Source organism: Pteropus vampyrus, unplaced genomic scaffold, assembly GCF_000151845.1.
Source record: "Pteropus vampyrus isolate Shadow unplaced genomic scaffold, Pvam_2.0 Scaffold66, whole genome shotgun sequence".
NCBI classification, from domain to species: domain Eukaryota; kingdom Metazoa; phylum Chordata; class Mammalia; order Chiroptera; family Pteropodidae; genus Pteropus; species Pteropus vampyrus.
In genome coordinates, this window is record NW_011888847.1 from 8,376,960 (window position 1) to 8,391,258 (window position 14,299).

General features: G+C 37.7%; 1 protein-coding gene and 1 non-coding gene across 2 annotated transcripts in view; one reads left to right on the forward strand and one right to left on the reverse strand.

The window, feature by feature from the left end:
• Positions 1 to 14,299, reverse strand: part of ARHGEF33 (Rho guanine nucleotide exchange factor 33) — a 44,209-nt gene that overhangs the window by 15,655 nt on the left and 14,255 nt on the right. The window contains exons 8-13 of the mRNA XM_011361381.2: positions 13,494 to 13,718; positions 9,122 to 9,251; positions 5,789 to 5,921; positions 4,289 to 4,372; positions 2,890 to 2,973; positions 1,149 to 1,297 (exon numbers count right to left, since the gene is read on the reverse strand). Of these exons, the coding sequence (XP_011359683.1) occupies positions 1,149 to 1,297; positions 2,890 to 2,973; positions 4,289 to 4,372; positions 5,789 to 5,921; positions 9,122 to 9,251; positions 13,494 to 13,718 (805 nt within the window). The remainder of the gene's footprint in view (positions 1 to 1,148; positions 1,298 to 2,889; positions 2,974 to 4,288; positions 4,373 to 5,788; positions 5,922 to 9,121; positions 9,252 to 13,493; positions 13,719 to 14,299) is intronic.
• LOC111740643 lies at positions 3,143 to 3,261 on the forward strand. Its single transcript, XR_002780700.1, has one exon. It is a non-coding gene; the product is annotated as a 5S ribosomal RNA (ribosomal RNA).

A 14,299-nucleotide genomic window follows, 5' to 3' on the forward strand; every position in this document is an offset into this window, starting at 1 on the left:
AACTTGGAGCAGAAGGGTAGGGTTGCAGCATCTCTTCTGTGTGGATCCCACTGTCGCGGACAACCTCGGGCCCTGCAGTGGGAGAAGCATCTTGCCCGGCATTTGCACACTGGGAAGCCAGCCCTTTGTACAGTTTTGCCATGGATGACCTAACGGAATAGAAGTAATAATTCTCAGAGTGTACAGTGGGAAATCGGCTCTCCGAACACACAGATTCTGCCTAGAAAGATAGACCGTTTCTCAGATGAAGTTCAGCTATGAAGTTTCTGTCTCTCTCCGGGGAACCTCTACAAGCCAGGTTGCTTACATAATAGGGTACAAGCTGGATGCTGGGCAGGAGTAGGAATGCTGATTAATTGGCTGAATTGAGTTTAGGTGAAAGGGGCGGTATGGGGAGATATCCACCATTAGAGTAGCCCTGGGTTGGGAGAGAGCACTTTTTTCTGGTGTGAAGCACCCATAGAAATGATTCTGTTCTTCCTCATCAGTATGGGATGTGGTTGAAGGAAATCCAGGTCTTTAGGAAGCTCTGCTATTGATTGCTTCTGTTCTCTCTGAAGCCCAGATTCTCACTAATCAGCCCTTCCTATTTGTTCTTAGCATGAATGAAATCTGTCAATCACCATCCCCTCTTACTCATTTTATTTTTATCCATAGCACTTATCACCATCTAATTTATTAACTAGCTGTCCAGCCCTAGAAACTAAACTCCATGTGGCAAAGATTTTTGTCTGTATTGTTCACTGCAGTATGTTCAGTGCATAGAGCAGTACATGATACACAATAGGTGTTCAATAATTATTTGTTGAATTAATGAAAGAGACCACATTCTGGCCTTTAAACTGCATTTTTAAACCTGGCAAGTTTAGGGAAACAAGTATTTTTGAGGTAGTTAGCAACATGGGACAAGAGGGGGGCTGTATAGACATTAGAGTGAAAGTGCTTCTTTTTCTAAAGTAATTTCCACCAGATGGTAGGTGCTTCCCTCCTGTAGCTGGCCTGGCCACCTCTCTTCCCTTCCCTTCTCTCTTCTACCTCCTGCCACTGCATTTCAGCCACTTAACATGTATGTGGTTACCCTCAATGACTGTATCTCTAGTCTCAGGAATCTTTAGTCAGCCATCTAGACTGCACCATCAGAACCTTACTTTTTGAGCTTTTTCCGTTTCTGAATAAGCAATTCCTCATTGCATTGAAACAGCAGGGTATAGTGTGAGATAAATACTCGAAGGCGCTGAACACACACCAGAAGTAGATAATAGTCAGGGTGTTCCTGCTCTGTGAACTTCAGGACATTCTGGGTGAAGGAAAAAAGAAAGTAGGATTGCATAATTAGAATAAAAAGTTTTGTCTTTTCTGCACCTTGAGTTGATCTGCTATGAGAGTTTGGTAGCCATTTAATCAAAACAACAATACATGTGTCCACTATTCTCTTCGTCCATCACACCAAGGGAAAACCGTAGTCACTATTCCTCCTGTTTGAGTTAGATATAAAAATACAATAATTACATTTGAAAAATTAGAAGGATCTACTAATTAGGTCACAGAGGTAATGGAGCCATTCTAACAATTATTGTCTCGGGGAATGCTTATAACCCAAATCAGTCAGACCAATGGTAAACCTATCAGGAATCAAAGCAGGCTGGAAGAGGGCGGGTGTTTGTGATCACACCTGGACTAGTCCCTCCTAGTACATTGGCTACTGTGCTGTAGTGGGACACACATGCAAGCTGCATTTGGGAAAGCTAACATTTATTGAGTGCTTCCTATTGCCAAGCATTAAGCCCTTTACATACATTTTCTCTTTTAATTTTTACCACAGCCTATTAGACAGGTACCATTATTACCTTCATTTAACAAGGAAGTCGAGGTATACAGCAAAGTTAAGTAATCTTCATTAGGTTACACAACTAGTTGGTAGCAGAGCCAGAATTTAAACTCAAATCAGGTAGTAGAACCAGGGCTCTTATTTACCATACTGCTTGCAAGACCTGGGTTTCAGTCCCACTAAGTATATTAATGTGGGCAAATTACTTGACTTCTTTGGCTCTCCATTTCCTTATCTTAAAGATGGTAATAATGATACCTATTTTATGGGATTGTCGAAAAGATTAAATAAGTATTGTGAGAAAATTACTTTGAGATCTAAAGCCACACACAATTGAAAGCCTCTATAATGCTGATCCTGGGCTACTTCTACCTGAGATAAACCCAAACATTTCTAAGATGCTTTCACTGAATTACTTAGATCAGCCAACAAATAAATCAGGACAGATGGGTGATGGAAAGAAGAGGGGTTGATAGGAGTGTTGGTGAGCCTTTCTCTCAAATCTGCTTCCTCCAAGGTGGACAAGCCCTATGGAAAATGGTGTGAAGAAGTCGGCTCATCAGCTTCATGCTTCTTCCATGACACAAGACAGAAGCAATATATAGCAGACCCCTGGACTCAAGCCAAAAGAAAGCAATTAGGATGGCAGTTAAGTGGGCAGGTTACATAGATATTTCTTAGACGCTGGGGGATAGGAGTTGTGGGGTGGGGGACGTTAGAGGGTACTTTTAGATGGTTGTGGAACCAAGGTGGAGGGACTGAATAGGTGCTGAGAGACTGAGTCTAGCGGGAGCTGCTATAGAAAGATCCTGGATCAGCTGAGGTGGAGATTGCTGGTAAATGAAGATAGAACTTCAAAGGCAGGCATCATGAGCCAAACATTTTTAGTTCATTTTTGATACCACAAGGTGGGGACGGGGTAATCATAACAACCTAAATTATTTAAATACTTATTAGAAGTATTAATTATTCCTTCCTTGACCCCTTACAGTGTTTCTTGGAAACCCAAAACAATAGTTTAGCCTAAAAATTACTTTAGAGGCTTGCCCAGCCATGCCTACCTGTAGATGTATCAGATATTCAGGGATGCGCTGGACTATGTGAAAAAACAATGTGTAGATATCAGATTTAATCTCTTCATCACCCTGAATGAAAGAAAGATAAAGTCACTCTTCAGGGTCCCTCCAGCTCTGGCTGCAGAACCCCAGAGTCAACCCCACCAGAGCATTTTCTTCCTCTAGAGTTTCATGAAGCATTGCTCTCTCATTAGATAGGCCACTTGTTCAGGAACATGCTCAGGAAACAACTTCTCTAGTCTACAGCCATACTACCCTGAACAAACCCAATCCCATCTGATCTCGGAAGCTAAGTAGGATCGGGCCTGGTTAGTACTTGGATGGGAGACCACCTAGGAAGACCAGGTGCTGTAGGCATAAAAAATAAGAGATCGTAAGCTAACAAAGTCCTTGCAATCTATGAGGTCAACCAAGAGTTGCCTCACCTAAAAAAAAATAAATAAAAATAAAAGTATATATATAAGGAAACAACTCCTCTAGCAGGAAGCACATCACATACTTCTTTTGAACCCACACAGCTTTCCAAACTGCCCTCTCCTGCCTCACTCCCAGATCTTAGCACAGTGTTACACAGAAGTGGGCATTCAATAAATTATATTTAAGTTGAATAAATTAAGATTCTCCAGGAAGCAAGCATTACTGTGGTTTACTAACAGGCACAGAGGGTAGATTGGAGCCTCCTGACAGTGGGGAAAGGAATATCATTAGAAACTGGTCAGCTGGCCTGGCAGCAGGAAATCTGTTAGACTTTCTCTATGGCCCTTCCCTTCTCTTCCTTTCTTGTTCTCATATTTTCTGTGTACTAACATATGGTAGGCATTATACTTCGTTAGTAGGCATTATACCTCACTTCTTATAAAACTTGATTAACTCTTAATCTTAGGGCTTTTGATGTGGTTTGTTCCTATTGATGCAAAATAACTAGAATTGTTATATATTTATATGTGCTTATTGAGCACGACAATAGCAATACTTAAAGCTACATGACTAGCATCACTTTACAATCTTATAAACTGACAGACACAGGATGATTGGAGTCTAATATTCAGATTATATAAATTTAGTATTCAGATTAATATTGTCTAGGCTGGAAGGACAATATTGTCAGGCTGCAAGTGGCAGCCTGAAGATCTCTGCTTAGAACACCTATTTACTTTGTCTAAACTTCCAATGGAAGGAAACAGGTAGGGCAAGGACCAAAGCAAGGGCACTGATTCTTAGTGGGCTCCTTTAGCCCCAGGGAGAAGTGTCAGGAGCTGTATTCAAGCCATTCTCCAGCATGGAAGACAAGCTTGGAGTGAATGTGCTGTATTTCCTGGATAGATGAGCAACATTATATAGATAGACATGTAACCAAAGGGCAGTGCACAGATAGTTAATTTACCTCCTTCAAAACAACAACGTGAACCAAAGAGATGCATTCAGGCAGGTCCCTCAGGTAGGCAACATAATAATCCAAGAAATTATTCTTGAAAAGAAACACAGAAATGCATGGTAAGGACCTAGAAACAGGAATGATAAGAGCTAATATTTGATATATGTATAAATATCAAAAAGAAGTGCTACTTTGCAGAGATTATCTTAATCATTTAATGTGTTCATTAATGTTTTTTAATTCATTTTTTTTTAATCTTTTTTGGTTTTCAGGTAAATATCCCTATGGACTTGGGAACCAAAACTCAATAGCCCTGCTTTTAATGAGAGAGAGTGAAATGATAAACTAAGGCAAGGGAGAGGGATTATGTAAGTTGAAAAAGTATTTTCAAATTGTTAAATGATAAAAATGCATATTTTGTTTTAAAATTGCCTTCAATTTCAAACATCTACATCCGAATGAGGAACTTTGTCCGACCCACTTCATAGTGTGTAGATCAGTGGTTCTCAACTTCTTGAGAACCGAATACACATGAGTAAAAGTGATATTAGAAGGATAGCATCACATCTACTTTAATCTATATGAGTAGATATGTTGTAAACTTCGTTTTATTATCCTCAGTTGAGAATCATTGATATACAGAGGTTGACTGCAGGCAAAATCTGGCTTGCAGAACAATTTTAATTAGTCCTCACAATATTTTTAAGATAAAAACATTTCGCAAAAATTTTGGATTTCCAGCTGCTGTTAAAATATTAGATCTGGCATTTCCAGTCCTTTTTTCCTGCAAAACAATTGCATAAAGCTGAGTAGCTATTCCTTGTATAAAGGCATATGTATTCCACTTAAGCTCACTTCCCAATACTCCATAGTGTATTAAATTCAGCTTACTTCCACTTATTCATATCACTGTCTGGCCCTGTAGGCATGTGAGTCTGCAACTTCTGGCCTGGATCATATTTTTTTTTATAGCACATCATAGAGATTTCAAAACTTAATATCCTTTCTCAAAGGAAGTGAAAACAAAAACCATTCAAGACAAAGAGCTGTCTGTATCATAATTTTTAAAATCTCTAAGGAATGAAATTGGGTGTGAAAGTATATACACATATACAAACTCTTATGTATTTATTTTATATGTTCATATGGATATATATATGTACATATGTATATATTTATACACAAATACACATATATACATAAACATATCACATATTCAATGGTGGCAGTTATAGTATAGTATAAAGTGATGAACTGGAAGTCAGAAGATTTGGGTTCTAGCCACAGATCTAGTCACAGCTATCTAGCTAGCTGGGTGATTTCAGCAAAGTCTTAGTATCTCTGAACTTTATTATCTGTAGAATAAGGAGGTTAGACTAGATCTCAGTGGTTCTTCTAACTCTGAAATTCACTGCTTCTAAATTCTCCATTAAGAGAAGTAGATGAGAGAGACAAAGATGCATATAACTCAAGGTTACCGAGGATTTAAAAAAAAAACAAAAACCTTACCTCATCATTTGTTAATTTAAGGAATAAATCTCCAAGGACTCCTTGGCGTGGCCACTTCAGGACCCTTTCCTGCAGAGCATGAAGCAAATCCAGGTGCTGCTGGACAAGGTACCGTAAAGAGCCAGGGAAGAGGCTTGAAACAGAATAGAGATAGGATCACGCAAACCAGATGCAGAGAAGAAAAGACCCTAAAGAATATGTGCAGTAGTCCCATTTTCTGCATCTAGGATTAAAACTTTTTAAGTTTGTCATTGTAGACCTGACAGCAGATATCCTTAGGATATAAAATGACCCCTGTACTGATGTTCCTATACAATTGTGTATTGAACTAACAAAGAGCAGTCACTTGAATGGCCTTCTGGACTGTCCCTGGGGTAATAGTTTGAGATTTAAAGCCAAACTGGTCCACTCTCATTTATGTGAAGTGGAAATTCTAAGGGAAATCTTTTTCAATGTTTGAAAGTTATTATCACTTGATGTGCAGAATAGTCTAATTAGTGCTGTGGTTAACATCACTAAGGTAGCACTTGGTCATTCTTAGCTCCTGAGTAGGAAAATTTGTTTAAAGCTGGAAACTAAAAGCTCGGGGGATAGAGGTATGGAAGTATTCCTTTTTCCTTTTCTTTCAGCTTCTAAGAGGCATACTGGGCAAAGACAGAGTCTGGCCTAGAGAAGCTACAGACCAGGCCTGGTCTGCCACTCCCTGCAGCTTCACAGAGCCCCCTTCCTACTCATACCGCTCTGCCTCACTCTCAATATACCTCCTTTTTTTTTTCCAGAGGAAATTAATGGAGGAAGAAAGATGCCAGAGAAGGATGGGGTGGAGAGACCAAAGAATCATGGGAGGAAGATGGGAGTTTTGTTGGAGCAGAGTGGGGTGATCAGGAACCTATAGGAATGAGGAAGGAAAACATCAAAGGAAATGAAGTTTTACTGGGCTACAGAAGGATCTGAGCTCTAACTTGGTGACTTAGAGGAATGTAAAGTAGGTTCTCTTCTGCTTTCAAGACCTTAAGTTTAACAGAGATGAAAGTGACAGCCTGCTTGTCGAGAGCCCAACTCATTTGGCTATGTACCCAGGGTCTAATAAGAGTAAATTAGTAGACAATTGGGGTGCTTTGCCAACCCTGAACAAGTAGACCTTTGTTAAGGTAGGGAGGACACCAGTTCAGTAGGTTTTTTTCAACTCAACTCCAAGTAAAGCAAAGACTCAGAGAAGACACACAAACAGCAAAATAGTGATTCAAGAATTCCTTCCACTCTCTTCTGCCACTCCTCCACTTCTTGTGCCATTTAGTCTCCACATATGTGAAGCCAGCTGATTCATGTGCACAGGAGAAGAGGCCTCCTGATCTGAGCTGTTACAGCTTGTGCAGTAGGCTCGCAAGGTCTAAGTAATCCCTGTCCAGATCAGAGAGAATTCGGAGGAGTGTCTAGGAGACGGTTGGACTGAGAGAAAACCATAAAGTCGATAGAGGAAAACACAACTGACTGAACTGAAATACTGCACCAAAAGATCTAGATGTGAAAGATTTCTCCCCACCCAGAGTCTATAAATGATTTGGGGTAATACTCTTGCTATGACACTAAAAAGTGTTAAGGCACCATGGTGAGATTTGACTTTGGAAGGGGTTGTCCATTTAGGTTATGTAATATTTCTTGGATTATCTCTTTTCTTTTCCTCACCCTTCTTTCTTCTCCTCTCCTAGCCTTTCCTCTCCCCTCCCACTCTTCCTTCCTTCTTCCCTTTTCCTTCCTTTCTTTTTTCCTTCCTCCTCCCTCCCTCCCTTCTTTCTTCTCTCTTTCATTCGAGAAAGCTAATTTCTGCTACACTGTGACCAGTGTACTTGCATAGTTCAAGAGCTGGTGACTTGGTTAGAGTCTAGGTACCTTCTGGACTGTCACTGGAATAAGAGTTTGAGATTTCAGGGCAGGGTCACAGAAGCCTAATGCTCCCATCAAGTATCCTGAAAACATGTAAGTTACATGAAGACCAATGATCTACAGTTGATCTACAGTGAGTTTTATACCAAATATTGAAAACAGGCTTAAAAAACGTTTTTTTTTTTAAATTTAATAATGATATTGTTTGAAATCGGGGAGAAGTCTGGAAGAGGCGAAGAGCAGAGAGAAAGAAGGCAAGAAGTATAAACACACTTAACCTATTTCGCTGTTTTACCTGGAGCTAGACTTGACTCCCAGAGGCTACTTTTTCATGAAGATGAAAGTATTAAGTGCTCAACTTCTTTCCTATTCCTAACTAGGGGTAAAATTATGGCAACATGAGTAGTTTGCTCTTTTTAAAGCCTTTCAAGTTATTCCAATTTCCACAATCCTGTACTTCAACGGTGAAGAAAATAACTAAAAGCAATCAAGAAAAATCCAGTTATCATTTCAAATTAATAACTTAGCTCTTGCCAGTCCAGGATTAGGCCAAAATAACTCCTAAGCTTTTGTGGCAGAACATATCCAAATTTGATGGACATCGATAATGAAACATGTGCCACCTGGTGGTGATCTGCAGCGTACAGCTTGTTGAGTTCCTACAGGATATGGCACTAGAACTCAGTTTAAAAGTCTAACTGGCAGTCCTGCCCAGCTGACTTTGCCCCACCCCACAATGTTCATACAGGACTGTTAGATCCTGAGGTTGTGGCTCTCTCTGGGTGACTCACACCAGAAAAAGCCAAGAATTCCAACTTCTGTGACCTTCCAATCAATGAGCGGCAACCCATAAGGTTTATTCAGGCTTTCTGTTGGCAGCCTGCGCTTCTGCAGCTTCCAGACCTTCCAGCCCTTCCAGCCCTTCCAGCCCTTCCAGCCAAGGGCAGGGCTGCATTGAAACAGACTGAGGTGGTTCTTGAGCACTACGGTTTTTTTCTAGGGAAAACCTGAAGTTTTTACTTTATAGGTTTAAGAAGATGGAGAAACCTCAGGTTTGAGTGTCAGATTGTAGTTGTGGTGGGTGTTATTTTCATCCCTAGGTTACTTTCAACAGGAGTAGAAAGTACTAAAGGCTTGTGGTTCATGATGGGAAAGATAGTATATGACAATAAATTTATTTTCATTTTTTCACAGGGAAAAATACCAATAGAGAAAGGGAATAATCTCATTCTGTTCTATATTTCATTTAGCTAGTCTGTTTAAAGTACCCATGGAGGCTTCAGAAAAAGCTTAGAAAACCAAGGATTACTTTCTGTTACTTCCTATTCTCTTTTCAAAGACTATTTCTGGAACTCTTTACAGGTCTCAGAATTCCCAAAGTGGAAACAATAAACAACTTACCTTAAATCTTAATCAATCTGAAAGCAAAGGCAATGAATACATGGATACCTTCTCTCTTTGGAATTCCTCTTTCCATCTGACCCCTGGAATGTTGCCTTGATCTTCAGGATCAGAGAGATGTTAATGACATATTTTCTTTCTGATTCTAGAAGTTCCAGAGCCACAGTCTGTCTTTTAGCTTTAAAAACAAACCAAGTAGGGAATTTTTATTAACCAGTCCTCCCCAAAACTCTGTAAAATGACAGAAAGCAATAAAAAGATACTGAAAGCAATAAAAAGAGACATGAGCAAGTTTTTGGAAGATGATAAACAGAATGGAGATTAATTAAACAGATTAATTCAGCAAAGTAACGAGCACAAAACCTTGGTATTCTCATTTGCAGATGGGAAATCTGCTAAGAAGCAGAAAGGCTCAACAATTGGAGGCACCAGGCGCAACAAGAAAGTGCTAATAAAGAGCAATGTTGAAAATGAGACATAGTCTACGTAAAGTGTAATTGAACCTCCAGGTCCCCACCCCCATGCCAGATGGTTTTCTCATTTCCACCCTATGGGAAATGAGGAAAATTAAACTGGAGAAGTCCTCATCTTTGGTGTCTGGGCTGAAAACATCAGACACAATAGAGGGCAAAGTTGAGATACTAAAATAGAAACAGGAGACTCAGAGAGGCTTGCATACTGAATAGTGAGACTCCCTCAGCTTCTTCCCCTGCAGGTCCCCAAATACCAGCAGCCAGACATACTCTCCAGGCAAGGGACTGAAAAATATTCCTCTGGAGAATCCAAACTGCCCAAGGATAAAAGATCTATGGACGTGGACATAATGAGGTCACCTATCAAAGTTAAGCTGCCACTTGATTAGCTGATAATGAAGCCTACTTATTGATATGCTTGGCCAATACAGAATTTTCAGGTTTTTAAAAATTTAGGGCCTCTCTCTTAGATATAAATAATTAGCTAAGGATCCTCAGACATTTGAATCAATCTTATACCATAAAAGAGGAGATAAAAAAATATATATATATATATTTTTTAATTAAAAAAAAAAAAGGGGAACCCTGAATAAACAAATAATGCAGGGAATATAATGTATAGCATGGCAACTACAGTTAATAATACCTTGTTGTATATTTGAAAGTTGCTAAGAGAGTAAATATTTAAAGTTCTCATCACAAGAAGAAAGAATTTTGTAAGTATGTATGTTGATAGATGTTAACTATCATAGTGATCATATCATAGACTTACCATAGTGATCATTTCACAACACATACCAAATTATCGTGTTGTATATCTGAAGCTAATATAATGTTATATGTCAACTATACCTCAGTTTAAAAAACAGACAATGCCAGTAGAATATACAGATGTCAAATGATAATGTACACCTAAAAATGATATAATTGTGTTAACCTATGTCACCCCAATAAACTTAATGAAAAATTTAAAAAAATAAAATAATAAAAATAAAAAACAGACAATGCAGAAACAAAGCTTTTAAAAAATCTTATGATTAATATCCTCAAAGGGATATGAGAAAAATATTTTAGTCATTTAATAATTACAGGGTACTACTTTTTTAAAAAAGAGAACAATCCAAAAAAGGAAGAAGAAGCTTTTTGGCAATTTTTTCAAGGGAAAAGAATAGAAGATAAAGTCAAGGAAATTTGCCTACTGCCTCCTCCCCCCCAAAAAAAAACAAGAAAGAGAGACACATATTGAAGAAAAATAGAAGAGTTTAAAAAGAGGTAGTGGAGAAAATCAATCCAAGAATTTCCAGAGAAAAGAATGAAAATGGATCAAAAGATCTTATCAAATTAATCATAGAAAAAAATATGTCAGAATATTATTTCCAAATGAAAGGGTCAATTGTCCTCAGCATTATTAATAAAAAAGACTCTCACATTTTTGTAAGGCACAACATAGCACTGAGAAACTTTCGCATACCAGAGGTAAAGAAAAGATCCTAAAAGTTACCAGAGAGAAGAATCAGGTAATGTACAAAAGACTGGGGGTTAGAATTGTATTGGATTTACCAATAGTAACATTAGAAGACGATGGAACAATTGCTTCAAAATTATGAGGGAAAATTATTTTATATTTAGCTAAATTATCAACAAAAGTATGTGAAGGTTATTGGACGATTGGTTCCATCAAAACAAGGAGTAAACCAAGAAAGCAAGGACAGACAAAATTCAAACAAACAGAGTCTAACATAGGAGAATTATGAAGGGAATTCCGAGGAAGACTGGGAAGTTCCAGGATAGCAGCAATATAATGAGCCAGAATGGAGTACGATGGCAAAGGTCTCTAGGGCAAATGGCTTTAAAAAAAAAAAGAAAAGAAAAGAAAAAGAAAAAGAATGTAAACAATAGATTTTTCTGTTACATTCTTTAAAAAATTAAAGAAGACCTGTATAAAGGGAGACATAAAAGCATGTTCTTTGATTGGAAAGCTCAATACTGTCGAGATGTCAATTCTCTGCTAACTGGAATAAAAAGAATGATCTAGAATTAGACCCACCCTATAGGATCACTTGACTTTTCCTATATAATTTAACGTGGAAAGAAAGGTATTTTCAATAAACGGTGCTGAAGCAATTGGATATCCATATATGGGGAAAAAATGAAACTGGACTCCCTCACACCACACATCAAAATTTATTCTAAATAAGTCATAGACCTAAATGTGAAAGCTAAAACTATAAAGATTTTAGAGGAAAACATAGCAGAATATTTCACAAACTTGGGATAGGCAAAAATTACTTGGAAGTACACATAAGTCACAATCTATTTAAAAAGTTTAAAAGTGATAAACATAAAATTAAAACATCTGTTCATCAAAAGACTATTAAATAAAAAGGCAAGTCACAGACTAGAATAAAATATTCTTGATACATATATCTAACAAAGAACTCATATCCAAAATATATTAAGAAATCCTACTGATGGATAGTAAAAAGATAAACAATCCAATTTAAAAGTTAGACAAAGGACTTAAATAGGCACTTCATAAAAGAAGATATACAAATAGCCAATAAGCATATGAAAAGATGCTCAATATCAGCAGTCACCAGGAAAGTTCCATTTAAAACTGCAATATACCAGTACACACTCTTGGGAATGGCTAAAATTAAAAAGACTGACCATACTAAATCTTGGGAAGGGTGTAAAGCAAATGGTACTCTCCTACACTGCTGGTAGGAGTATAAAATGTTCCAACCACTTTGGAAAACTGCTTGACATTTTCTTTTAAAGTTAAACATAATCCTATCCTGTCACCTAGAGGTTTCACTGCTAGGTATACACCCAAGATAAATGAGGGCATACATTAAAAAAAAAAAAAAAAAAAAAAGACTTGTACAAAAATAGTCATAGCAGTTTTACTCATAATAGCCCTAAACCAGAAGTACTCCAATGTCTATCAACAGGAGAATGGATAAACAAATTGTGGTAAATTAATTCAATGGGATTTTAAAAGGAATGATCTACTGAATGAATTATACGTAACACATTATGGTGAGAAAAAGAAGCCAGACACAAAAGAGTACCTATTATCTTATTCCATTTATATGAAGTTTAAGAACAGACAGGACTAATTTATGGTGACAGAAGTCAAAACAGTGGGTGCCTATTGGCTGGAAAGGTGCATGAGAGAACTTTCTGGGGTAATAGAAATATTGTGTATGTTGATCTGGGTAGCAATCACAGGAGTGTACATATATAAAAAGTCAATGAGCTTAAGCTTTGTGAATTTTACTCCATGTAAATTAACCCTCAATAAAGTACTGATAAAAAAAAAAACAGCATAAAGCTTTTTTAAAAAGCATAGAAGCAAGTACCAGAAGAAACTGACAAAAGACTTTAAAGTGGTTCCTGTTATTTTTCATAATGAACCTTTTAGTACTGTTTAATTTTTCATGTATTTGATAACTAATTTTTAAAATTTACTTCCCACAAAATAGTTGGAGGGAAATGCTATCTTCTGACACATAGTAAGTATTCAGTAACAATTTATGATTTGAAGGAAAGGAAGGAGGGAAAAAAGGAGGGAAGAAAGGAGTACAGACCCTGTTGCAGTGTTTGATATTTGGTAGTAGATTACTGATACAAGATTCATACATTAAAAATTCTGTATCACTGACTAAATAGTGCACATCACAAAATTCTGCCCCTCCTACACTAACCTTATGCTTTCCCCCACCCCTAAAGCACTACACCCAGAATCAAGGTGGTAGTCCCAGCTAGCCACGTGACCTCAGGTAAGTCCTTCTACCTCTATAGGCTTTAGTGTGTTCATCTGAAAAGGAAATCAGACACTAGGCGGTCTCATATGTCCACTAAATCTAAATTTCAAGGATTCTAGCCCTTAGGTTCATCTTGTTCTTTAAAATTTCAGCCTGCATTCCTCACTTGGGACTTACCAGCTAAAGAGGTTTCACATAAAACATTTTCCAAGGAGCTGTGTCTGCCTTGGCTAACTTCCTTGAGTTTATCTGGATGGTCTTTCGTGACATATTCCTCGCCCCATTCTTTACTGTCCTTAGGCTGCCTCCACATCCCAGATGGCAGATGGCCCTTGGATTGGATATCAGCCGTGAGGCAAGACTTGAGATTTTCTTCTGTTTCTGGAGTTGTTGGGTTCATTCCTGAAAAACAACACTTGCCATCAATATCTGACTTTTTTAAAAAAATTGTATTTCTTACTAACTCTTAAATAGTATGCTCCTGTTTGGGTACAACTATCTCTTGAGAATGAAATATAACAACTAAGGATTAAGAGTTGCCATCGTTGCAAAGGGTCACCTCTCTTTGTTTCTGGTCTATACGTCTTCTACACTTTGCACATAATATCTATTAAATAAAAGGTTTTTAAAATAAATTTATAAAATAATAGTTTATAGAGGTATATAATAACTCTTCATATTTGCTTCCTTCCAGGTGAGCACATCAAGTGCCTGTAGCACTACTCAGAAGAAAATACAGAAAGAAAAGGAAGAAGGTGCCAAAGACAATGTCTTCTTTTAGAACTTGTCCTCCTTGGCCTTGATGATGGTAAGTTGCAGAAAGGAAGAAGTAAGTGAGGAAGTGAAGGTCAAATTTACAAAATTCTGGCGAATTGTTTATTTAGTAAATAACTTTCAAATTAAATAAACTATAAAATGTGTGGTCCATAGAAAACTTATGTCATGGTACATACACCTGTGAGTTCTCAGCAAATGTTAGTTTA